Source organism: Lampetra planeri, chromosome 26 (assembly GCF_965212315.1).
Source record: "Lampetra planeri chromosome 26, kcLamPlan1.2.h2, whole genome shotgun sequence".
NCBI classification, from domain to species: Eukaryota; Metazoa; Chordata; class Hyperoartia; order Petromyzontiformes; family Petromyzontidae; genus Lampetra; species Lampetra planeri.
Window position 1 is genome coordinate 10,410,909 of NC_136132.1, and position 27,561 is coordinate 10,438,469.

The 27,561-nt window shown below is 50.9% G+C and overlaps 1 protein-coding gene across 1 annotated transcript in view; it reads right to left on the reverse strand.

Moving 5' to 3' along the window:
* Window positions 1-1,434: 1,434 nt before the first annotated feature.
* LOC144727807 (hyaluronan synthase 3-like) overlaps window positions 1,435-27,561 on the reverse strand; it is a 34,538-nt gene continuing 8,411 nt past the window's right edge. Inside the window, exons 2-5 of the mRNA XM_078606919.1 lie at window positions 6,139-6,417; window positions 4,091-4,420; window positions 3,485-3,586; window positions 1,435-2,902 (exon numbers count right to left, since the gene is read on the reverse strand). Coding sequence (XP_078463045.1) covers window positions 1,967-2,902; window positions 3,485-3,586; window positions 4,091-4,420; window positions 6,139-6,417 — 1,647 coding nt within the window. The 3' untranslated portion in view covers window positions 1,435-1,966. The remainder of the gene's footprint in view (window positions 2,903-3,484; window positions 3,587-4,090; window positions 4,421-6,138; window positions 6,418-27,561) is intronic.

The following is a 27,561-nucleotide window of genomic DNA, read 5'->3' on the forward strand; positions in this document are numbered from 1 at the left end:
AGTGACGTCACTTGCGCATGATTATTAATGAGGAGTGGGGGGGGTCCATGTGGAGGACGTCACCTGCTCATGAATATTAATGAGGGTGGGCTGGTCGATGTGGAGCGACGTCACGAGCGTTAAGGACAGACATTCCTGGGTGATTATAGTAGGTGTTTCTATCGGTGCGGGGATAGAGCATTGTCCCCTCGCATGTGTGGGTGGGGTCTCTCCGGGTGCTCTGGTTTCCTCCCCGTGTATAAACGACTCTTAAATTGGCTGAGAGCACCTTACTAAAAAACGCCAATGTAGCAGGATCCTCCTAAAAAGGAGTCAGTGTGGCCTTCCTGGATACATGATTACGAGTCGTATTTTAACTTTCAAATGAAGTTATCCAAAAACCCACTGCAACCTGGTTCTCATCCGCATCTTTCGTAATTTTGCACTCGGTCCGCCTTCAAAAATTACTCCCATAATACTCGGTTATTATCTCAGTGTGCATCCCTTCAAACTTGTGTCTTCATTTCCTGTAGTTCATGTCCACTGAAAGTTGTATGGACAACCTCCATATCGAAATCGGCTCAAGCCTCCTATAAACCTTATGACTTGTGTTCTCCCAGCTTGAACCTCTCCCCGCTCACTGTCAAAACAGACGCTGCTCCTCCGTGCATTAGCGCCACAGCCTCTTTCTCCCGATCATCACCTCTCCTGACTCCTTTGCTCCCAGTTTTCTGCTCTTTTTCCATCCTTTTCCTCGTATTTAGGGCGCCGCGGTGACGAGATGTTCACTCCCTTGTCTGGTATGGAGGAGGTCGTGGGTTCGATCCCGACCATGACGCCTGTATATATTTGTAGCTTGCATCTTCTACCCCTGGTCGTGTGGATTGTTCACTGGGTCCTCCGGTTTTTCCCCTCCACATTTATAAATATGCGTTTCGAGTATTTGGCTGCTATACATTTCCACATGATAAGCCACTTCGTTGAGCTATCATTTGTGGCCAGGTCGCTTCTGAAAAAGAGCTACATATCGCAGTGGGCCTTACCTGGTAAAATAAAACATAGTTTTAGTTTTATTTTCTATTCTTCTCTCTTCCCTTTTCCATGCATCACGTCCTTGGCTCTCGCTCTCCTTTACGTGGGGTGCCACAGGGTAAAAAAAAAAGTTGTGGTTGTCTAGAATATTACCGTAGATTTAGCGCCCTCTAGTGGCCTGGCAGGATCGTACAATATATTCGAATCGATAAATACGAGTCTTACACTCACGGGTATTCAGTCCACGCAGCGTCAACTGAAAGAACCACACCGTGGATGTGCACGGTTGGCTACTACGTACGTTGCGAAAGAAGTTCAGCATACATACGAATACTAAGCACGTCAACTATACAAATGCTACAACAGCCACACTCCAGGTGTGTGCAGGCATAAAGCGAACACCTCTAATTTGGTGTACAAATATCTTTATTCAACAAAAATGCTTTATTAATGTGCGACGATATCCTTTCATTACATCTGTAAAACATTCATGTACCGTGTTTATAAATACTGTGCATGCGTGTGGTAATTACAATCCCCTTGTCAAACCACTGCTGGATGAAGGCCTCCTCCCACGGGCCGCGTCACGCCGTGTCGGTCATGGGGGGTTGATTGACCATACTTCACCATGCTGGTCAATGCGGGTTGGTGGAAGCAGTTGTACCAGGCCCGAATCAGATCTCATATGCCACTCTCAGGTCACCTGCGATGGCGTTCACACTGTGGGGTGCTGAACAACTGTGCCACCGCTCCATGATTTTCACAAAATGTTAACGGAGCAGCGTCTCTGAAAAACAACCAGGACTGGTCCCGGCCAACCAGGACCTCTGGCAGTTCTTATCATCTCATCAGCCATGCTCCATCCACTGCTGGAACCGCGACTGCTCCGTCCAAACGAGGCCACGTGGCAGTCATCTTATGACCTCCTCCATCTCTCGAATTCATTTCCATCCAATCAAACGTCCGGTTGCACCTCGTACAGGTGCTGCCTCCATCTCCCTCGACAGCACCACCTGGCCACGAGCCCCAGGTACAGGGCCATGAGCACGACCCAGAAGCTCACGTACAGCGCCGCGCCGGCCCACACCAAAGACCGCTCCGACGGGGCCGGAGGCGAGGCCGTCTCCTTGTTTACCGTGCGAACCACGCCGCCGGCCAGCACGGCGGCCCAGACGAGCACGGGCACGAGCCCAGCGAGGTTGGTGACCATCGTCCGCCTGCCCGAGGTGCCCCAACCGGCGCTGCTGACGGTGGCCAAGGCGCAGATCTTGACCGGCAGGAGGCTGCTCATGTAGAGGAGCGAGTAGAGCGACATGAAGATCATGACGACGCGGCCGCGCAGGGCGCACGCGACGCCGGCCTTGAGCAGCGCCACCACCTGCACGATGAGCAGGAAGGTCAGGATGGCCCACGCGCTGCCGCGGTAGAAGAGCTGCACCACCGTGGCGGCCAGGAAGAAGGGGAAGAAGCCCGTGACGACCGCCTCGTAGGTCATCCACAGGTGGTGCTTGTGGAAGCACGTGGCGCTGTAGAGCCACTCCCTGAAGTAGGACTTGCTCCAGCGTGTCTGCTGGTTGAGCCAGCGCAGGTAGCCCGCGGGGGTCTCGGTCAGGCAGCGCGCGCGCGCCGTGTACTTGGTGGAGAAGCCCAGGCCGAGCACGCAGTTCGTGAGGTGGCGGTCGTCGCCGAAGCTGCATGGCGAGCCGAGGAAGCGCTGCCCGTACCAGGCCTCGAGGATCTCACGAACGAGCGAGCTGCGGTAGAGGCCCAGGGGGCCGCTGATGCACTGCACGCAGCCGAAGTAGGACTGGCAGGCGCGCTCCACGTTGAAGGCCACCCAGTAGCGCACGCTGCTCAGGAAGGCAAGCAGTGACGCGTACCGGTTGAGGATCTGGGAGCCGGGGGGGGGGGGGGGGCGCGCGGATGGATAGACGGGCGAGCGGTCGGGCATGGAGGGATGGAGGGAGGTAGACAGATGGATAAACAAGCAGACGGGCAGACGAAGAGGCGGACATACAGGCAGACAGGTAAACAAGCAGGCAGACAGGTAAACAAGCAGGCAGACGGAGGGACTTGGAGATGGGCGGCTACAGACGGGCGATCAAATGACCCTTGGACCATCGCTGGTACCCATGTGCAGCAAATGTGTGGAATAATTTACGAAGATGGGACTGTAGTGTAACAACGCACCACTCTTCTGAGAAATAATTGTTCACCCACACGAATCATAACCCGATCTTTATCCCGAACCCTAATCCCATCCTTCCTTGCTAGCAGATATCACGCCCATTACCATGCCCCACGGTCACAACACCAACTCTGGCGTCGTCAGTGTTTTTCACGGCAGCGTCACCCACAATTCCACTCCTCCCCCACCCCCCTCGCACTTCACCCCCCCCCCCCTTCACCTCCCCACCGTTCACCTGCACGTCCCCTCCCCACCCTCACCTGCACGTCTCCTTCCCTCTCTCACCTGCACGTCCCCGCCGACCCCGCCGACGCAGGGGTCCGCCTCCAGCACCCTCGCGAGCTCGTGGGTGCACGCGGGGTCCAGCACGGTGTCCGAGTCGCACACCTGAGACGCGCGCGCACACGTGACGCTGCTCACCTGGGCGGGGGCGGGCGCGTTGTCCGACTCCCTCCGCACTCTCCCTTCGCCTCCTCCTCCCTTTGCAACATCAAACCCCTCCCCGCGATTCCCCCGTGTTTCAGAATCAGAATTTTTATTGAGACCCAAGGAATCCGATGAGTTATGAAGCTATTTATTCACGCACACTCCTCCCTGTGATCCAATGACCCCCTGCATCTCCCTTTTCACGACCTCTCAAGCCCCTCGCATTCTCCCCACATCCGATCCACCCCGCTCCGCCTATCCCACCCCTGCCATTCTGCCTTATCGGTACCGCCTGAATCTTCACCCTCTCTCCTCCCTGTGATCCCTTCCCGTGCTACTCTTCATCCTTCGCTCTCCCCGTCTGCTGCACCCTCTCTCCCTCCACGTGCCCCCCTCACCACCCCGTGCCCCGACCCCTGCTCCATCCCTTCCTTTACCCCGTACCATCTCCCCGCGGGAACTCACCTGTATGTAGTCCACGGACTCTGCGAGCACGCGGAAGGCCGTGTACATGGCCTCCCTCTTGCCTCCCCATCGCTGCATGACGCACGCGTAGCGGTGCGCCCTTACGGCGTCGCGCACCCGGGACTCGCCATCCGAGTCCTGGGCCCCCGAGTGGAAATTCCCCTCCCAGCGGCACCGCGAGTCGGCGGGGCCCCCCATCACCTCGCCGAAGATGTCCCCCATGTACTGGTCCTCGTCGGCGCTTCCGTCCACCACCATGAGCACGCGCAGGTCCGGGTAGGCGATGCGGCGCGCCGACAGAAGACACTCCCGCAGGTAGCAGGGGTCCTCCTGCGGCGGCAGCGGCGACGACGCCACGGGACGGATTCGCATTCAATAATCGAAATTTTTTGTAACTATAAACTATATGTTTTTTTACTTTTTTTTTCACAGGTAAGGCCCACTGACCTATAGAGCCCTTTTTTCAGATGCGACCTGGCTATCACAAATGATAGCCCAACAAAGTTGCGTATCTTCACGTGGAAATGTAGAGTAGCAGCAGCCGTACTAACCATCTCACAACAACTCAAGGACAATGCACCATCAGAGTATGAGTATTATCTGGCAACAAAACTGACACCTTTTTAACAAGGAGTCATGTTTGCATTGACCACAATACTTGCAGTCTTTGAGTTGTGCGCCTTTTGGCGTCATCTGGTCCAACACCATGTGAGACGAGGCTATGAGTCTAAGGAAAGCTGTCTCGGGTGTGGACCAATCAATTTCAAGGATAGTGCATACATTATCAGAGTTATATTTTTTGTTTGCTTTCCGACTGCAGGTATTGTGGCCAATGCAAACATGACTCCTTGTTAAAAATGTGTCAGTTTTGTTGCCAGATAAAAGTGTAAAAAACCAATTATCATAATGTATGATGTGTGTGTGTGTACACTGCATACATATATACTATGGGGAGTGGTAGTGTAGCGGTAAGTGCGCTGTGCTACGAACCAGGCCGCCCGAGTTCGATTGCTACTCACGGCCAACACCAGTGAAAAATATCTGAACCGGTCCTGGGCCTACCCTAGGTCGACTCAGCCTCAAATGAGTACTTGGTGCGGTGTGTGAATATCGCCACGGGGGAAACAAAGGCGGTCGGGCGTGGTGCTGGCCACCCACCCGCTCATGTGCCGTGCCGGCCTTCATGGGAGCTCGCTAACAGCACTTGCCCCAAGAGTCTGTGAAGGCTATACGGGGGATCTTTGTTTTTGTATTTATATGCATTGGCTATCCTTCAGTCTAACTAAAGATTCTGATCCTGATAACTCAGGCGATTGTGAGCCCGGCTCAATATCAGCCTGAACACTCTGGAACGCTGTTCCGCGAATCATTCGGGCACCCAGCCACATTCATCTCGCCTAATTTTGTTATAAACCTCTTTATAGAATTACACGCAACGTGTGGTACGGCAAAATATGTTTATGAAGAGACGTACCTTTTACTCTAGTGGTAGTGCCTTACGCCAATAATTCCTACTCCAAGCAAAGTCCGAGCAGCGTTCCAGCTGCTCGACAGACATCAACCCGTGGCCAGAAGGAAGTGAGCGATGATAGCGAGGCGCATGCAGATGCATCTATGGTTCTCTGTGTGAGTCTATGTATGGGTCTCTGTGTGAGTCTTTGGCCCTCTGTGTGAGTCTATGGCTCTCTGTGTGAGTCTATGGGTCTCTGTGCGAGTCTATGGATATCTGTGCGTGTCTGGGTCTCTGTGAGTCTATGGGTCTCCGTGTGAGTCTATGGCTCTCTGTGCGAGTCTATGTATGGGTCTCCGTGTGAGTCTCTGGCTCTCTGTGTGAGTCTTTGGCTCTCTGTGTGAGTCTATGGCTCTCTGTGTGAGTCTATGTGTCTCCGTGTGAGTCTATGGATCTCTATGTGAGTCTATGGATCTCTGTGTGAGGCAATGTATTATATTGAACTTCTTTCGCATCGTACTTAGCCGACTGTGCTCATCGGAGGTGCGGGTTGAAGGACAACAAAGTGAAGACCCAGACCGCGATCGTGAACCCTGACCTGGAAGGCCGCTATGCAGAGGGCCACGCTGCCCCTTTGCGCGGGCGGCACCCGGGCGAGGTGCCTCATCTCGCGGTGCCCCAGCGTGGCGCACACGGACTGCGCCACGAGGTGCAGCATCAGCGCGGCGCCGTAGAGGCCGAACGAGAGGTGGCAGCGCTCGGAGGAGGCGAGGCGGAACCCCGCGGCGTACGCGGCCGTGATGGAGACGAGGAGAGAGGCGGCGAACAGCGCCGAGACGGCGGCGCGCGCCAGCTGCCACGAGCAGCGGCAGCGCATCTGGGGGTCGGGGCGGAGGGTCAGGGGGCCCAAGGGGGTAGGAGAGGGAGCAAGCAGATGAAGGTGGGACGGGGGGCAAGGTGACACAGGGACGCGGTGAACGGGGTCGAGAGGGCGACGCTGGCCAGTTTCCCCGAGGAGCGGCAGCGCATCTGGGTGATGCAGGGGCCTATCGGGGCAAAATGGGGCAAGGGAATTGAGGGGCAGCGAGGTGAAGGCAGGGCCGAGGGAAGGGAGGGGGGGTGCAGGAGTGGATCTTAGGTATAGCGCGGAGGGGGGGGGCAGAATGGAAGGGGTCCAGACGAGGGAAGAGGGCAGTGATGGGGAGCGAGCAAGGGCTAGGAGGGAGCAAGGTTGAGGTGGGGCGAGGAGGCAATGGTTAGGGGGGAGGAGGGGAGCAATAGGAGGGAGGGTAAGAAAGAGGAGCAAGTAGGAGAGAAGGGGGGGGAGAAAGATGATTACGGGGGTAAGACGTGGAGGCAGAGACGCAGAGAGGTTTGCACGTGGAGTTCTGGGCACACGGAAACACGAGACATAGAGACACGAGGACATGGGCGCAAAGAGTCACAGAGACACGGGGCAATGGCGGATATAGTCATAGAGACACGGCGACACAGATAACATCCCATTCTTATATTCGCTCTCTGCGCCACGCGCACTCGAACGAGTCAATAATTGAATTATTACAACAAAAGCTCAGAGGCACTTCTCTTTAAAGACTTCACACCCTCCCCCCCTCCCCCATCTCCTCCTTGCTCACTTCACATCCGGGTGGTGCAGGGTAAGTGGTGAGGAGAGTGGAGCGAGCGGAGAGCTCAAAACTCCACGAGGAAGTGGAGCGGGGGGCACTTAAGCATAACATGTGGGGCTCGATAATTCCCACGGCTTAATTTAATAGGGGATTATCAGCAGGAATGGTCAGTCCACTGCTGGATGAAGGCCCCTCGAATCCGCCATCACCTCTCGTGAGGTCCGGTGAGATGTAACAATCGACCCAGCTCCTTACTACATCACATGGGCGTAACATCCACATCACATCATCCGTACGGATCAACCAAGGCGTCTGGACCGGTCCTGCCCCCGTCTCCTCCCTCCCTCCCTCCAAACACTGCCACAAATCGGCATTGGCCAGCGTGGTGAAGTATGGTCAATAACCCCCCCCCCCCCCCACCTTCCCCATGATCTACATGGCATGCTAAGACCTTCATCCGGCAGTAGTATGACAGAAGGACGTTACATTGTTATTTGTCCAAGTAAAAACAGCTGAACTTGATGATGAAATGCAAATCCGGAGGAACGCTGCTGCTGGTGAAAAGAGTGGAAAAAGGCGGACGTCCACAATAAACACCTCCTCATTTGAGAGCCAAACATCTTCACACACCTCGTGGGCTTTGACATTCCTCCTCGAAGATACCGGTGGAACCATCAACCGCATTAAGAACATCACCAACAGGCGCACATCACCTTCATGAATGGGAAGTTAAAGACCTGAGCCACAGGAGTGCGCTTGTGGCCATGCAGCCCAAACTACGGACTGTATATTAAACCCATTGAGACTCATCGAAATACAGCCAGAGATACACAGAGATACAGCCAGAGACACACGTACATATAAGACAAAGATCCCCCATATAGCCTTAACGGACTGTAGGGGCAAGTGCTGTTCGCGAGCACCTATGAAGGCCACCACGGTACACGAGAGGGTGGGTGGCCAGCACCACGCCCGACCGCCTTTGTCTCCCTCGTGGTGATGTTTACACACCACATCAGGTACTCATTTAAGGCTGATTCGACCGAGGGGAGGCCCAGGACCGGTTCAGATAATCGTCACCGGTGTTGGCCGTGAGCGGGAATCGAACTCGGGTCGCCGGGTTCGTAGCGCAACGCGCTAACCGCTACACTACCGCTCCCCATATAGATACACAGACATACATTAAAGACGAGCCAGAGTAGTGCGATTATGGCCATGTAAACCCAACTTCTTCTTCCGTCCGGCTGATGTAGACGTAGAGCAACAACTACAATCTCACATTCAGGTGGCCATGCCAGATGACCGTGTCAGGAGCAGTGGAGTGTACCGCTGTAGGCGAAACTATGGACGATATCCTAAACCAGAGGTCGCAAACGGGGTTTGATTCCTTACCCGTACCCGGCCGCACCAGGATCGAAAACGGATACCCGTACCCTACCCGATACCCGGCTACCCGTACCCGGCCGGGTATCGGGTAGGGTACGGGTATCGGGTACCCGATTGCGACCTCTGGGATGAAGCCATGTTGCAGGCGCGGGTGGGTTGATTCTAGGAACTTGAATTGTGAGAAGAGACAAGACGTTGGGAAATGAGTGACAAACGGTGACTCACCAGTGACTCACGGCCCACCCGTACCCGGCCTCACCAGGGTCGCAAACGGGTACCCGTACCCGGCCGGGTACGGGTAGCCGGGTATCGGGTAGGGTACGGGTATCGGGTACCCGGTTGCGACCTCTGTCCTAAACCGCTGTAGTCTGCGCTCGTTCAACGGAGGAGGAGGAACAGCAAAACGACACAAACTCTCTCTCGAAGCCCTCTCGTTGTGGCGAGCAGCAGACATCAACATTGGCATCGAACTCCTGAGCATCTTGCCGTTGCCATCGTCACGCGCACGCACGGAAGAGAACGGAGAGACAGCGAACCGCGGTGCACCTCCGACGAGAACGATTGGCGACAGACAGTGCGCAAGAAGTTCAACATACACACACACACGTGAATACTATGCGACCATGAGGAACGAGCCCGGTCGGTGCAACATTGGCAGGTTGTGACGCGTGGATTGGGCACAGTGGCAGAGGCAAGGGGAGCACGCACTGGCGGAGCCAGTGAGGAGGGGGGGGGGCACGTGTCCCCCCAATGATCCGATCGAAATTCCTAATTTCGATCGAATTCCTAATTTCGATCGGATCATTTGGGTTTATTAGTAATACATCGGCATTTTGCGACCTCCACTGCCACTGTGTAGCATATTATTACGTGCCAGGGACTCTGAGATGATAGGACAATAGTCTTAGTCCATAATTGGCAATAAGTAACGGCAAAGCAGTTATAAGTGACTCACAGAATTGTGCGCAGTTGCGTATACAGGTCACGACTTCCCTGAAGGCATTCACCTTCAGCGAGCGCGATGCCGATCACACAACGCGGTTCGAATTCGACCCTCAATCGATGGATTTGCCATCGCCGCACACGCGTCGAATAAAAAGCAAGGGACAAGTCCTCACTCACTAACAACTCCTCTATAATTTTTCATTGCGGGAGGGGTTGCCCCCCCTAACTTTAAATCCTGGTTCCGCCATTGGGAGCACGCAGAATGGAAAGTGCGCAAAGTAACGTGGAGAGGTGGCGCAACGCTTGGAATTATGCAGAAAAACTGGCCCATCTCTTATAGTGAAACGAGGTGTCCCCTGAGATCTCAGGATTGTTTTCTTCGAATTCAAGGCTCATGTCCTGCGGGGGTGATCGGGCTTTTTTGCCAGTGCAACTCCCAAGCTTCGGAACCCTTTGCCTCTGCTAAGAAGACAATCAGAGCCGTTAGAGCTATTTAAGTGCCGTCTTGAAAACTCGCCCCTTTCAGGTTCTGTTAATTTCCTGTTCCATACACTGTCGCGCATTGGGATCTACGGATAAAATACGCCTTAGAAATGTAAATTATATAATAATTACAACACCCCTAGGCAGAAAGGGGGAGCACACGGATCATAGGATGACACACGCAGCAGGGCAGATATATCTATGAAGGGATTTGGGCAGAACGCATCGCTAGAAGGGACGATATCCAATGATGGTAATTAACGGAAAGGCAAAGGATTGATACAATAATGATAGACAGATGTAATGGGGTAAGCAACGTGGACGTTCAGAATAGAATGCAACACAGACATTTGCTGTAGGTGTAACCGGGAGGAAGGGTGGTGGTGGTGGGGGGGATGTTTGGGACACGCGTGCAGGGTGGAGTAGGGCAGGTTAGTGGCACCCAGAGGACGTCTGTGACCAAGGGGGTGATGACGACGACGATGATGATAACGATGATGACGACGATGATGAGACTGTGAGAGCGGACCTTGAACGTCGGCCGTTGACTTCGCAACCGCCGCAGGATCTGGCAGCAGGTAGGAAGCGATGGCGAGGTGCGGTGCCACCAACGACTTTGGCCGTGACGACCTCTCGACCTTGACCTCGTGGTCACTCTCACGATCCACCGCCACACGCTCACCGCTGGATGACAGCGGCGACCCGCGGGCTCAAACCTCAGTCGGAGCTGGTGGTGGCATCGAACCTCTCCTCGCTCCCACACCTTAACCCCCATGGAATGGACTCGGGGGGAGACGCGGGGGTGCGATGAGGTCCCCGTTGATACCCCCGACGATTCCCCGAGTTGAGCTATTCCTGACGCTGGCGCGGCGGACTGATGGCTGTGAGTGGAGACCGTGGTCAGTGGAGAGGAGGAATGGGCGAGGCAAGGGAGGAGGGAGGGAGCTGACAACTTCACACAACAACACCCGCCCCTCACACACACACATCATAACAGAGACAAAGATCCTCCGTGTAGCCTTAACAGACTGTTGGGGCAAGCGCTGTTAGCGAGGCACTTTTGAAGGGGGTAGGTGGCCAACACCTCCCTAGTGGCTATGTTTTTTACACACATCGCACCAGGTAATCATTTGAGGCTGAGTCTGCCTAGGTGAGACCCAGGACCGGTTTAGATAATCCTCACTGGTGTTGGCTGTGAGCGGAGTCAAACTCGGCTCGCCGGGTTCGGAGTGCGACGCGCTAATCGCTTACAACAACAACGCCATTCGCCACTAAGTGGCAGTGACGTCACCACGACGCTTGTGCCAGGCTATGTGCACGTTAAGGCCACGTGAAGTGTCGAACGCCCGCTGGCAGGAGGTCACAGGGCAGACCCAGGTGCCATGGGTCGACTGACTGAGATGACTGGCCGATGCACCACCTGTGCCCCCTACTGTGCCAACTTGATGTGTTTCAGCCACCTGGTATTCCGCTCGCTGTTGTGAGCGTCTCTCCTCTGCCCTCCGTTGTTGTTGGAGGGCGACTGCCTCCAACTGCCCAGTAGCGTCCTTCACGAGCCTCCTCCATAGAAGCCGATCTTGACACAGCTGGTACCAGTCATCGGCAAGTCCACTCAGCTCCAAGTCCTCCTGGTCCACATCACTCCATCTCTTCTCTAAACCGTACCACGCCCGTTTAGCCCCCTCTATCCGGCCGAACAACATCTGTTTAGGCATGCGGTGGCTGGGCATGCGGGCTACATGACCCAGCCAACGCAGTCTTGCCTGCCGGAGGAGCTCACCGATGGGACTTTTTCCAGATCTTTCAAGTATTTGTGAGCTCCTCACACAATACAGCCTGGCTAAATCCAGGATGGATCGTAGGCAGGCCAGACTAAATATTTCTAACCGACGAAAATGTTCCATTATCGGGTTCCACGTTTCGCAAGCATAGAGAAGGGAGGGCATGACCATGGCCGAGAAGACCCTAAGATTTGTGTGGAGCGACAGACCAAGTAGTTTCCGCACAGCGTTACGTAGCCGATTAAAAGATAATGCTGCTCGGCTGATTCGGAGCGAGACGTCTGCTGTCATACCGGAGCCGGTCATGAGCACACTGCTCAGGTATGGAAAACTCTCCACTCTCTCCAGAACTGCCCCATCACCAATTGGGAGTTGTGGGGGTGGAGTATCTGGTGGTGCAAAATACCCAGGCAGGTGGGGCTGATGATAAGACCCCACCTCTTAGTGGCACGCGGCAGATTCAGCAGCAGCGCCTCCGACTCCTCCTCTGAGTGAGCAGCAATCACCAGATCATTGGCATACATAACATGGTTGACCAATAGCGAGCCATCCTTTGACCGCATCCGGGCATTAATTAGCCTCCCATTGTATCTGTACCAGATGGAAATTCCTCCGGTACAACCATTGAAGGCTTCACGAACTACGTGGTCAAAATAGATGTTAAATCATGTGGGAACCAGAGGACATCCCTGTCGCATCCAAAAGTTAACAGGGAATGGCTCCAACTCCCGGCCACGTAGTTTTACCCGGGCCTGCTCACCATCATGAAGGTCCTTAATGATTGTGAGTAGAGTCAGGGACTCCGAAAGCACAAAGAACAACCCAGAGCCTAGGCCTACTGATGGTATCATAGGCCTTGATCAGGTAAATTAAACAAATATGTAGGTCCTGTTGGAATTCCCTGCATCTCTGCTGTAGCAAACGGACAGAAAATATGGCATCTGTGCAGAACCGCCCTTTCTTGAAACCACATTGGGGCTCCGTAAGCCTCTCCTCAGCGTGCCTGCCAAGGCGATGTTGAATGATTCTTGCCAGGACCTTTCCCGGCACACTGAGGAGGGAGATGCCCCTGTAGTTGTTACAGTCTGTGCGGTCCCCCTTCTTAAAGAGGGGGGCCACCATGGCATCCTTCCAATCCTGCAGAACCTGTCCAGTGGTCCAGACTGTTATTATGATGTCATGTAGGGCAGTCTGTGCACAAACGCCAATCTCCCTCAGCATTTCGCTTGGGAGAGCATCTCTGCCCGGTGCTTTTGACGGGCTCAGACTCTGGATCGCTTTTTGTACTTCCTCAACAGATGGCACCTCAGCCAGCCACTCACAGCGGGTGACTACTTCTTTCAATATTTGAGGCACCGCAGCCTCAGCAGGGTCACCCCCACTTTGCCCCATGATGTTTTTCAGACTGAGGGATTTCCCCTCCCCAAGACCTCACACAAATGCTGTAAAAAATCAGCAAACCTGTTCCTGGAGGTTGGAGATCGGATCACCTTTCTTTCTCCTAATGATGATGATAGGTGTGGCACTACAAGTTACTCCATCTCCTCAGCAACCCGCGACCACCACCCATCCTTGCAGCACCTCACGGCTTTCCGAACATCCGAGCGAAGGCTGCAGTAAGCCTCCTCATTCTCTAAAGTGGGATGCTGTAGACGGTGAGAGTGGGCCTGTCGCTTTTTCTCAGCCAGCCTGAACACCTCCTTTGTCAGCCAGGGTCTCTGGGGAGGTCTGGATCGTGTACCCAACGCAGCCATTGCAGCTGCATGAGCTACAGTCTTAAATCTCGCCCATTTCCCCTCGGCATCAGGAGGAGTGGGGGACGATGCCAACCCCAGCTGCAAGCGATTATGACATTCTCGCTTGCAACTTTCATCAGCTAACTGAGACCAGGCCACTGTGGGTTTGAATGGGGTCCTGGGTGTATACCCACCATCGGAGTGGAAGAATGACAGGCGCATCTTACAGATGACAAGCCGATGGTCAGTGGGCAGATCAGCTCCACGGTAGGTCCTGGTGTCAAGGACATGGGCTCGCATCTGCTGTTCCATCACTATGTAGTCCAGCAGATGTTCTTGCTTGGACCCAGCGTGCATAAAAGTCTAGCAGCCTCCTACCGTTGTTATTGAGCTGATCTGGCCCATGCCTTCCAATCACTCCAGACCAGGTGCCATAATCATAACCAAATTGGGCATTAAAGTCACCCAACAGGAATACTCTATCCGGAGGGGCCACTTTAGCTAGCACCTGTGACAGGAGGTCATAGAAGTCATCTGACTCATCGACCTTGCCTCAATCTGTTGTGTACTAGCCTTCTTCCAAAATTGATATTTTTTTTATATTATCTTTTTACTTGTTATATAATGAATGAAAACACACCAAAGCGCAGCAAACTGCAAAACACCAGGGGTTGTTAAGTAATGAACTGGAGGGAGCAAAGATACCCAAAAAGGCCAAGGAATTAAATTATTAAATAAGTGGGTCAGCTCAAGGCTGTGTACACAGGGGAGGGAGCTGATTTAAACAACCCTGCACGTCTGAACGTGAGGGGGCCTTTGACCTGAAATTAAGAATAACACTCCCAGAGCAGAAGGTTGGGTGGCCACAGTGAGACGAATAAGAGGGTTGTATATCTCTCAACCATGCAGACTCAGCAACAACAAGGCTGCGGGGGTCACCAGAAGTTCGCGTTCGCCTAGTTAAGACAAAAAGCTCAATTATTCTGTATTGCTATTAAAGTAACGTTAAAGTCGGAATTTAACAACAGGGTAGGCTAAAGTTATTGATATTCACACCCACTCCAATTAAACCAGGCCACAAGTTACGCCTACTGAACCATCACCATCATTAAGTCAATATGAAATGTTATTTCCATACTTTAATACTTTTTATACAACTCGACCCGAAGCATATGACAATCAGAACCTTCCTAAGTCAAAATTGAATCGCACCCAGACAGGAGCGAATAGTCGATATAAGGTTGAAGAGGGAAGGAAATTAAGAGCACGGCGAACTGCAAACGTAAGCAAAAAAGCCGGGAACGACACCAACCCAGCGACCCACCAGCCCAACAACAGCGAGTCGGGCTTCGACAGGCCATAAAAGTAGAAATAATAACTCCCGGGGTCAGGGGACATCAGAAGAAGCAGGCAGACAAAAACCAGAACTGACTCCAAGGTTCAACCGCCCTCACCTACAAGGAGTGACGGAAATTAATGAGGCCTTGAGTTAACGGCGTCAGCTGGACAGCAACAACAACGGCGAGCAGAGACAGAGTGGGGCAAAGAATGCGGGGCTATGAAATGCAACTTCATGTCAGTAAAGCCCTGACCAACAAGTTAAGTTAAAGACATCACAATACATAATATCGTACATAACATCAATGTTAACGCTATTCACCGTAAACTATATTCCGCTTATATAACCATGCAGACACCAAGGAATACGAATTCCTAGGATCAAGAAACTTACCCCTTAACCTAAGATATCGGAAATAAATTAATAATAATAAGCCTATGCATGAAAAGACAAAAGTAAAACTTATGAAAAGCCAGGATAACGGGATGAATCACCACCAGGTCGAATATAAAATACATAATAAAAGAGCGATGTTAAACCCAGGGTCGGAGAGAAAGGGAGATCCCGGCCGTCTTTGTATCCCCGCAGCGCGGGATAAGAGTGTGTATACGCTCGGGGAGGCACCTCCACTTGGGTCAAGCACCACGATGGGAAACGGCAGACCTTAGGTTACATACAGAATCATAACTGTGAAATGGTAAGGGACAAATGTTAACTTAAAACTTTTTAACCATTTCTTTGTGCATCGGTGAGGGTCGGAGGGAGTGTTGCCCTCCCTCCAGGTCGTGCAACACGGACAGAGACGCCTGTGAGACGATTTGTAACGTCTGTGTTTTGGTTCATGAAGAAGGCCAGACAAGAGATAATATCGCACCCAGACAGAGAGACGACTGTGAGGCAATTTGTAACATCTGATTGTTTGCTCGTGGATTTTATGGAGGGAGTATGACAACGGAATATACCGTGGGTGATGCACACAAGGACATACGGACGTACGGACACACACATGGACACACCTACCTACGGACAGATCCTGACACAGCAAAAATCGAAAGAAACCCCGCCTTGTGGGCAGGACCCAAAGGGATTTTTCGGCATAAAAGAAAGGACCCTGAGCATTGGAAACCAGCTCGACCGGGAGGGTCGACTCAGGAGCGAGCTGCGACCAGCGGGTCGGCTCGACTCATCTTCAGCTCGACCGGGAGGGTCGACTCAGGAGCGAGCTGCGACCAGCGGGTCGGCTCGACTCATCTTCAGCTCGACCGGGAGGGTCGACTCAGGAGCGAGCTGCGACCAGCGGGTCGGCTCGACTCATCTTCAGCTCGACCGGGAGGGTCGACTCAGGAGCGAGCTGCGACCAGCGGGTCGGCTCGACTCTTCAGCTCGTCTGGGACTCAGCCGAGTTCGATCGGCTCACCGGAGCCGGCTCTCGGGGCTCGACTCAAGCGGCTCCCCATCTCCTCTGCAGGCGGGCAAGACCCGCTTGACAGCTCAACTCGGCCTGCGTGGGTCAACCTCTGCCGCGTCGGAGGTCTCTGCAGCTGACGGTCGCGGTTTGGCGACGAGGCTTCGTGCTCACCCTTGGTCGACGACCCAACACTGCACGCTGCGAGCGAGCTGTGGGCGCCACCTACCGACCGGGTTCCGAACTACGACAGCGTATCAACAGGCATCCACCAGTTCACCACGGTGACAGGGGAGCGACTGATACGTATGACGCGCACCGCCCCCTCACCACACGACCACCAGGCGTCTGTTTGACATAAAGAACCGACTCCGAACACTGACTATTCAAGACAACTCTTACCACTCAAAAACACTCGAACCCATAAGCCATCCGTGGCTGTGAAGGCCTCACAACGAGACCGAGTGATGGCCATCCGTCGTTTATAAGAGTGTTCGTAATTTTTATCTTTAATATTTAGTGGGCTGTACTCTTAATCGCCTAAATTCCCAACAGATCCATCAATACGAATTGATTCTTGGCACCTCCTTCTGCCGAGCCACGCTCACGTGGGGAGTGGTGGCCCACCAGATCCTTATCAGGTGATCTGGTCCCCAATTAGTAAACTTGGTACACGATAACGATCTTCGGGAAAGGAGCACCGTCGCAGGCCCTTACTCCGAGTCATTCTGTTGTCAGATAACCTGCCGATGTATCTGTTGAGATTGGTGCCTTTAAGAATAATAACTGTTTTTGATTGTGTTTTTTTATCGCCGTATAATCTTTCAAGTATCTTTCAGTCATAATCGCTGCACGTACTCGCATCCTCTACAGAATATTAAACTGTCCCGTGACCCAAGGTGCTAACAACGTGATAAGGGTTGCATATGATCAATAAGGAGTGCGGTACTGCGTGAACAATATTGAGTAATCATTCATTAACGTTAAGGTTTTTCTTAGCATAGTATTTGCATATTTTAACGACTCTCTCTCTCACTAACAACCATCGCGTTATGCGGGATCCATGTGCCGTTGTCAAAGTGAAATCAGACAATCGTTGATGATACTGTATTGATGCCGTGTTGACGTTCCGGGATTGAGAGTTCGCATACTATATCATAGTTGAGGTTGAATTAGTAATAAATTGATTAATACAGAAGTGGTTGTGTGATTCTTTCCTGAAATCTATGCATAAGATCTGCTTCTGCGTTGAGATCTGAACTTGGTGACCTTAATAAACACACTAATACATACTCAGTAAATGTTAAAGCGATAACGGGGTGAACCGGGGACCTAAAATATAAGCGAGAATGAGACGAACCTAGACAACGATGCCGAGTTAATCTAAGTTAATCTTGCATACTTACACCACACCTGCATAACTGCATACGATTAATTGCCTTATTCCGATCGATAACCCACCCTCGTCACCGAGGCGGGGTCTGGTTATCATAACGACTTGCATTATCATAATTACACCCACTCGCATAATTATTACGATTACCTCTCGAATTGGCATAATCAAATGTGCATAATTACATAAATTAACATATTTCCGGATAATTACACATTTGGCCAAATTTCATTTGATTATTATTATTTTCACTGAATATTCATAACCCACATATACAACATAATAATTTCACCCACGCACGCATACAACATAACAAATTTTGATGACCAACATATACAACATAATGGGGGCTCGGGTCCGGGATTTCTCGCAGACAGTTTATGCATGAATTCAGGAACGAATCACTGTTGTGTTAATCAAAGTGTTGTGAACTAACGTTGCCTTGTGATTGTAAACGGGCGTAAAACAAAACAAAAAACGCCCTCTAAGGTTAAATACCAGAGTAGCAGAGTATAACAAAGACAGCTGGGCTGAGATTATTTGCTCGAGTTGAACTGACGCATCCTGTGATACAATTGTTTATATGTGCTCTGAAGGGGAATTCTAGAGTAACTCACGCCGCACATGAGATGTTAGAATTAAGATACACTCTTAAGTCTATTAACCACACTACGTAATAGAGATGGCACAGGATCCACAACGTTCTGAGTTTGACACACCAACGCATAACACTGATACAGAGTGGACCTCTGAGGAGGAGATGGAATCTATGGAAAAACAGTATCGGGAATTTGTGTTAAAACGTACTGGACGGACTGCTAGCCAGCAGACGGAGCAGAGAGATATATGGGAGGGGTGCCATACAGAAGATGTTAAGGCCCATAGAAGGAAACTACTTAAGGACGTGATGAAATGTGGCAAAGCCAAACGTGACGTAAAAATTGCAGAAATAGCGAGGGTAGACTCGTATCTCCTCGCACAGACAGACAGAGAAAGATTATGGAATGAGGAAAAATTTGAAAGGGAAAGACAAGAGAAACTGTCCTTAATGGAGCAGGTAAAGAGTCTGCACGCCCTCGTGAGAGAGAAAGAATCCGCACTAAATGCACCAGTGAAACACCCAGACGCTGATACACAGAACACATACGGGAGTAACAATTTACCACACTCCGAGCCACGTGGACGTAGCCCAGGGCCAGATCCCACAATGAGTATGACTACTGTGCAAAGCAATTTTGATAAAGAAACACCCTCGCAAATCGAGGAGAGAGAAGAGGAAATAATAATACAAACGGGAAAACATGAGGCCGACCACCCCAACGTTAGAGAGAGACAAATAATTAACCCTAAGTCATCAGGATACACTGTAATGAGAGGGCGGAAAAGGGCGGAGCTGGTGCAAGACGGGAAACATGACATAAACAGCACACCAGGCAGACGCACGCTACGCAAGTATGACCGACATGATGCAGATGACAGAGACAGCTCACCAGAGAAACGCACCTCGCACAAACACGACCAACACGACACGAGTAACAGGAGCTCACCAGAGAGACGCACATCACACAAGCATGAGCCATGGGATAAGCAGAAATCACCGAGCCAAGTTGACCCACGTTACAGGTGCAAAAGGCACTACAAAAGTTATGTTAAGCAGAGCCACCGTGATGGTGACGGCTCATCTGACACTGACTCCTCTGACGATGACCAACACGACACGGGTAACAGAGAGAGCTCACCAGAGAGACGCACCTCACGTAAACATTATCAACACGACATGGGTAACAGAGAGAGCTCACCAGAGGGACGCATGACCCGTAAAAATCACCCACGCAAAACCACCCGCACCACAGATGACAGAGACAGGAATCCCGATAACCATGAAGCATGAGACAAACATAAATACAACACCTCACCTAGCAGGCACCACACACGTAGTAGGCAGCATGAAGGTCAAGGACAAAAACACTCACCACATAGACACCGCTCAAGGAGACCACGCACACCAACCCACAAGCACGAATCACAAGACCCACGTAAGGAAAACAAGAGACACAAGCAACGGGACAGATACGAATCCTCGGACAGAGGGAGATCACGACACAGACACGGGAAACATGACAACAGTGATAGTAGAGACAAGGGTAGCTCAAGTGAGCACTCCTCAGGAACCGACACCACTGATGACGAACAACACACTTTTAACAGTAAGACACTAAAACTAATGGACAAAGCACTCGTGAGAATTCCCTATTTCGATCCACATAACAAGAACAGGGACATACACACTCACATAGCTACCGTAGAACAGGAGGCTAAGATCCGGGGTCTGGGTAAATCAGCAGAAAAGGCATGTTTATTATCAAGGAGCCTACATGAACCCGCCAGACCATGGGTAGCCTCCCTGCCAAATAGGGTGAAGAGTGACTTTAAACAATTGAGCCGAGCAGTAGTTAAGAGATTTGGGGAATACTCCACACTATCCGAAGGATTGAACGCGGCAAAGTTGATGACCCAGCGTGTAGACGAAGACCCACGAGATTATCTCCTACGCCTTAAGAAAGCATATTACGCAGGGGACGTGGACAATGCCCAGGGAGATAAGACAGTCTTAAAAGTGATGTTCTTCCAATCATTGAGACCCGAAATAGTGAGAATAGTAGGAATGATGTTGGACCCCGAGACTGCCTCCCTACGCCAGATTGAAAGCAAGGCCCACACGGCCTGGGTGAACGGACGGAAAACCACTAGCATAGCCAAAACCCACATCGTCACCAGAGATAAAGAATGCCTCGATCTGGAGGGAAGCGAATCTCCAAGGAATAATATTAGCGCCACACGGGGTGGACATGAATTCCCCCAGGAGAGGGCGCCTAACCCAATAGAATCAACACCCGTCCACAACACGCTGAATAACGTTCCACGTGGGGGGAGGAACGAGACCAGAGGAACCTGGCACCCACAGCCGCCACCACCATGGAATGCAGAAGAGGGCGGAGGCTGGAATTATGGAGGAGGAAAAGCGAGTGACGGGCCATACCTACCCCGCGGAGGCCGACGCCCACCAAACCAGTCACCATATCGTCCCCCACTGCCGCCTCCACTAGCAATAGAGCATAGACCACCGTTAGCTAACAGGAATCGATATGCTCACCACATTAGGATGGAAAAAGAGCTCCTAGGGAGTATGAAGACTCCCATGCAAATAGCGAAGGGAAGAATACCAACTATACCCACACAGGAGGAGGACACACCCAGAGCAAAGGTAGCCCAAGTGAACGTAGGGAAGACAAGAAGCCCCGAAGCAATCACCGAAGTGGTACCAGAGGGAAAAGGGTACCATCTGGGGGAATTGATTCCCGTAGGACCAGTCGGACGAGTCCACGTGGAAGTAATACTGCAAGACACCCTGACCAGCCAGGGCCTTTGTGATACTGGAGCAGAAATATCCATGATATCCAGAGAATTATTTGACGAACTCCAGACTGCCCTCCAGAGGAAGAATGAAACACTACAGATGATGCCAAGTAAACTTACCTACTCAGGATGTGAAGGGACCCACATGCGACCATTGGGCAAAATTATGACGAAGTTGACGTTCAACAAAATCAACATGAACCATCCCCTATATGTCGTACAGAACCCCGGAAAAGAGCTGATCATTGGGATAGAACTACTGAATCGCCTGAAACCCATTATGAACCTTGAATCCCGACAAATTTGGGCACAGTCAATGCCGGAGCAACAAAGGGACTCAGAAGATGAAGACGTTATGAGAGACTCCACGGGAATCCAAGTGATAACACAAGAGCTCAACGACCTATCAACGACAATCAGGAACGAAGACGAGCTCCCAGCAGGAATTCGAATCACTCAGCTAATGACTAACAGACTGAGAGAAGACCGAAAGGAAGCCGACTTAGAGTCAGTATCACCAAGTGACCGTCCCCTCATGGAGTATATACCGCCCCCTGGAGGCCAAACCGACGAACTGCAAACCGATGAAGGAGAACACAAGGGCAAGAGCGTATTACCCTCGGATGAAGCCAAGGCAACTCAACCGATAGTAACGCAAAAGGAACTTTCAACCGAGCCGCCCGAAACCACGAAGGCCTTGGACCCAGACCCAGGACAAGGAGTCTCCATAATAGAAGAACAAATCGAACAACAAATTGAAGCAGCAGACGCCCTCGAGAACGACACTCAACGAAATGAGCTTCGTCAACTGCTCCACAAATACCACTTCCTGTTCTCAGAAGACCCCTATGATTGCGGCAAAACCGACCTACACGTGGTATCTATTCCCACACTGGAAGGAGCGCCAGCGGTATATGTGAAACAATACAAGATTCCACTGGCTGCCTACGAATCAATCCAAGAAACCTTGGAGAACCTACTCAAGAAGAATATAATTCGAGAATGCAACTCAACCTACAACTCACCGATTTGGCCTGTATTGAAACCCACAGGCAAGTGGCGACTCACCATCGACTATAGGCAACTCAACAAAACGGTTCCCCTATCTCGATGGCCAATGGCAGAGATCGACCAGAATCTCAACCAAATAAAAGGCGCAAAAATTCTCACCACCATGGATCTATCAAATGGCTTCTGGACCATGCCCGTGAAAGAAGCGGATCAATACAAGTTGGCATTTACATTCAATGGAATACAGTATACTTGGAACCGATGTCCATTTGGATACTCAAATTCACCTGCGGACTTTAACATATTCCTACACAAGGCAATGGACGACGCAAAAGAGCGAGGTACCATCGTCTATGTCGACGATATACTGGTCAAGGACTCCTCATGGGAAGAACACCTCGAGAGCCTCCAGCATACCCTCGAGCAGTTAAAGGAAGCAGGCGCAAAGATTTCAATACAAAAAGGACAGTGGGCACGCAAGAGGGTGGACTACCTCGGGCTCCAGGTCGGCACTGAGGGAATGATACCCTAAACCAAAAGACTTGGAGCCCTCCTCGCACTGAAATCGCCTACCACAGTCACGACCCTTCGGAGCTTCTTAGGGATTTGCAACTACCTTCGACAGTTTGTGGACGACTACGCAGGAATCGTTCGACCCTTAGTCAAACTACTGCAAAAAGACGAACCATGGGAGTGGGGACAGGAACAGGAAGCCGCAGAAAAAGAATTAAAACGACAGATCACAGAGGCATCCTGCCTAGCATACCCAGAGAAAGGGAAAGAATACTACCTGGAGACCGCATACTCAGATCATAGTATCAGCTCGGTACTGTACCAGAGACAGGAAGCAGAGAAACGAGTTATTGCCTATGCCAGCAAAGCCCTCCGGGGAGTGGAGATGAAGTTCTCCGAGTGTGAGAAGGCGATATTTGGAAACATCTGGGCCATACAACATTTTCGGAACTTGTTGAACGGAGAGAAGATCATCCTGGAAACGAATCATGAATCCTTGGCATACCTCAACAGTAAGAAGATTCGAGAGGGCCGCGTAACCAGCAGCCGAATAGCCAGCTGGGCACTGACACTCCAAGGCCTACCAATCACAGTGAAATACGCAAAAAACAAGAAAAGTCCAATGGCCCAAGGTCTTGCCGATTTACATGATTGTACCTTTGACAGCGTAGAAGCAGAGGACGAAAAGATACCTCCGGAGGATAACAGGTACCTGCCCTTCAGGAAGGAGACATGTGCCGACCTACCAGTGGTATACATCGATGGATGCTCCCAGATGAGGGAGAACAAGCTTCACGCTGGGTCAGGAGTCATTTGGGAAACTGGCCCACTCACAGGGATTCAAGAGGGATTTCAGCTGGGACCAAAGTCAAACCAGTATGCAGAGTTGGTCGGGGTATACATCGCGGTCCAAATGGCATCCGATAACCAAATACGGACCATGGTGGTGTGCACTGATTCCAACTACGTACAGCACAGCTTCCTGCACCACCTACCCATATGGAAAAAAAACGAGATGAAGAACCATAGGAATAAACCAATTCACCATCGAGAACTATTCGAGGCCATAGATAAGATGGTTCAGAACAAGGATATGAAGATATTTTGGAAGAAAGTCAAAGGGCACTCCAAGATACCTGGTCAAGAGAAAACTGGGAACGACCAAGCAGATGCCATAGCAAAAGTGGGAAGCCTGGAAGGCACCCCGTGGAAGCTAGAAGACCAAACCGACAGAGACGGACAACAAGAGTCGACGAACCAAGACATCGCCGTGATAAGACTGGTCACAAGAAGTGGGAAGAACCCGGCAGAAGCTGGAACCAGAGCCCAATTGAACAGTGCCCAGCCTTCCGAAGACCTGATCAGAATGCAACAAGAGGACGAAACACTAAAGACACTCGCCGATCATATCCAAGATCCAGCAGGAAAACCAATCACTACTGACAACTTGAATGACAACAAATAGCTCGAGATCATGCATAGCCAAATCAAAAGGTTCTCAATGCGGAAAGGGCTACTGGTATACACAAACGAAAAATACGGTCGACCTAGATGGGTAGTCCCCTCTCAATATCGGGAAATAATGTTACAACACGCCCACAATGAACCGTGCAGCGGCCACCGATGCGAGGTGAATACGGGACAGATGCTGCGACAGGTGGCCTACTGGCCAAAAATGGGGGAAGACATACACAAACATGTGTCCAACTGTCTCGTGTGTTGTAAGTACCAGCCAACGACCTCACAGCATAGGGCACCCCTACAGAGGAGGGGAACAAATTACCCTTGGTCCAACCTACAAATCGACTGGATAGGACCTGTCAACCGATCAACCAAAGGGAACAAGTACATGCTAACTGTGACCTGTGCATTCTCTAAATGGACAGAGTGTTTACCAGCACCCAACAACACCGCGGAAACGACCGCTATCCTACTGATCAACCAAATATTCAGTAGATGGGGCCTACCGTCAACGATCGATTCAGACAAAGGAAGCCACTTCACAGCCGAGGTCATCACAGAAGTGTGGAAGATGTTGGGAGTAAAAAGACAATTACATGTCGCATACCATCCACAATCCTCAGGACAGGTGGAAAGAGCCAACAGGACCATCGTGAGCCTCCTAAAGAAATATGTGTCTACCACGGGCCGCGACTGGGATACGAAACTACCCCTAGTCTTGATGGCCATGCGAGCCACACCCAACCGAGCTACAAGCAGGACACCCTTCGAGATCATGACAGGGAGGCTAATGACCCTCCCAGTACACCTGTTATATGTCCCAGCGGAGGACGAGACCCCGACGGCAATGACGCCAACTGAATACCTGACGGGACTCAATAGTCACCTACAGAGCACATTCGCTATGGTCAGGGACCAGTTGCAAGTAGAGGCTCAGGGGAGCAAAGCATACTATGACCAAAAAGCCAGCCACGCAGAATACCAGCTAGGAGACCAGGTGTGGTACCTCAATTACGAGAAAAGAAAACAGAAGTGCAGGAAATTCCTGCCTTCCTGGACAGGACCACACGAGGTTGTTGACAAAATGTCCCCAGTAGTATATCAGCTAAAAATCACAAAGACAGGAAGAGAGCAGCAATACAAGTGGGTGCACATCAACCAAATCAAACCGTACCCTGTGCTGGTGGAGCAAGATGAGGAATAAAGGTGGAAAAAGGGGGGGGGGACTAAACTAATGGGCATATCACACTACAATAATGTGTAACATGTTTTCCAGGAAATGGCAGCCCTCCTGCTCACGCTCCTGCTAACGTACCTTGCCAAGCTAGAAGGGAGCCAAGGCCTGATGATGCCACCCAAGAATAACCGTAGAAACTATCTTTTTAACGATATCTCCTATAACACGTAGTCAATAGAATAATTTCTCCCTCCCTTATCGTTTTACCTTCCTTTAGAATATTTTTTTTTCTTCTCTCTTGTCACATATAACCATGTTAAGTTGTGACACGTACGCGCGCGTTGTAAGGAAATAGCAGCAAAACTTGAGGACAATCGATGGTTCATGATGGAAGAAGGGTATATATTTTTTTTAAAAACAACCCGTGGCCATTTGACCACTGGTCATTTTTAAAAGGGCGGAATGTTGTGTACTAGCCTTCTTCCAAAATTGATATTTTTTTTATATTATCTTTTTACTTGTTATATAATGAATGAAAACACACCAAAGCGCAGCAAACTGCAAAACACCAGGGGTTGTTAAGTAATGAACTGGAGGGAGCAAAGATACCCAAAAAGGCCAAGGAATTAAATTATTAAATAAGTGGGTCAGCTCAAGGCTGTGTACACAGGGGAGGGAGCTGATTTAAACAACCCTGCACGTCTGAACGTGAGGGGGCCTTTGACCTGAAATTAAGAATAACACTCCCAGAGCAGAAGGTTGGGTGGCCACAGTGAGACGAATAAGAGGGTTGTATATCTCTCAACCATGCAGACTCAGCAACAACAAGGCTGCGGGGGTCACCAGAAGTTCGCGTTCGCCTAGTTAAGACAAAAAGCTCAATTATTCTGTATTGCTATTAAAGTAACGTTAAAGTCGGAATTTAACAACAGGGTAGGCTAAAGTTATTGATATTCACACCCACTCCAATTAAACCAGGCCACAAGTTACGCCTACTGAACCATCACCATCATTAAGTCAATATGAAATGTTATTTCCATACTTTAATACTTTTTATACAACTCGACCCGAAGCATATGACAATCAGAACCTTCCTAAGTCAAAATTGAATCGCACCCAGACAGGAGCGAATAGTCGATATAAGGTTGAAGAGGGAAGGAAATTAAGAGCACGGCGAACTGCAAACGTAAGCAAAAAAGCCGGGAACGACACCAACCCAGCGACCCACCAGCCCAACAACAGCGAGTCGGGCTTCGACAGGCCATAAAAGTAGAAATAATAACTCCCGGGGTCAGGGGACATCAGAAGAAGCAGGCAGACAAAAACCAGAACTGACTCCAAGGTTCAACCGCCCTCACCTACAAGGAGTGACGGAAATTAATGAGGCCTTGAGTTAACGGCGTCAGCTGGACAGCAACAACAACGGCGAGCAGAGACAGAGTGGGGCAAAGAATGCGGGGCTATGAAATGCAACTTCATGTCAGTAAAGCCCTGACCAACAAGTTAAGTTAAAGACATCACAATACATAATATCGTACATAACATCAATGTTAACGCTATTCACCGTAAACTATATTCCGCTTATATAACCATGCAGACACCAAGGAATACGAATTCCTAGGATCAAGAAACTTACCCCTTAACCTAAGATATCGGAAATAAATTAATAATAATAAGCCTATGCATGAAAAGACAAAAGTAAAACTTATGAAAAGCCAGGATAACGGGATGAATCACCACCAGGTCGAATATAAAATACATAATAAAAGAGCGATGTTAAACCCAGGGTCGGAGAGAAAGGGAGATCCCGGCCGTCTTTGTATCCCCGCAGCGCGGGATAAGAGTGTGTATACGCTCGGGGAGGCACCTCCACTTGGGTCAAGCACCACGATGGGAAACGGCAGACCTTAGGTTACATACAGAATCATAACTGTGAAATGGTAAGGGACAAATGTTAACTTAAAACTTTTTAACCATTTCTTTGTGCATCGGTGAGGGTCGGAGGGAGTGTTGCCCTCCCTCCAGGTCGTGCAACACGGACAGAGACGCCTGTGAGACGATTTGTAACGTCTGTGTTTTGGTTCATGAAGAAGGCCAGACAAGAGATAATATCGCACCCAGACAGAGAGACGACTGTGAGGCAATTTGTAACATCTGATTGTTTGCTCGTGGATTTTATGGAGGGAGTATGACAACGGAATATACCGTGGGTGATGCACACAAGGACATACGGACGTACGGACACACACATGGACACACCTACCTACGGACAGATCCTGACACAGCAAAAATCGAAAGAAACCCCGCCTTGTGGGCAGGACCCAAAGGGATTTTTCGGCATAAAAG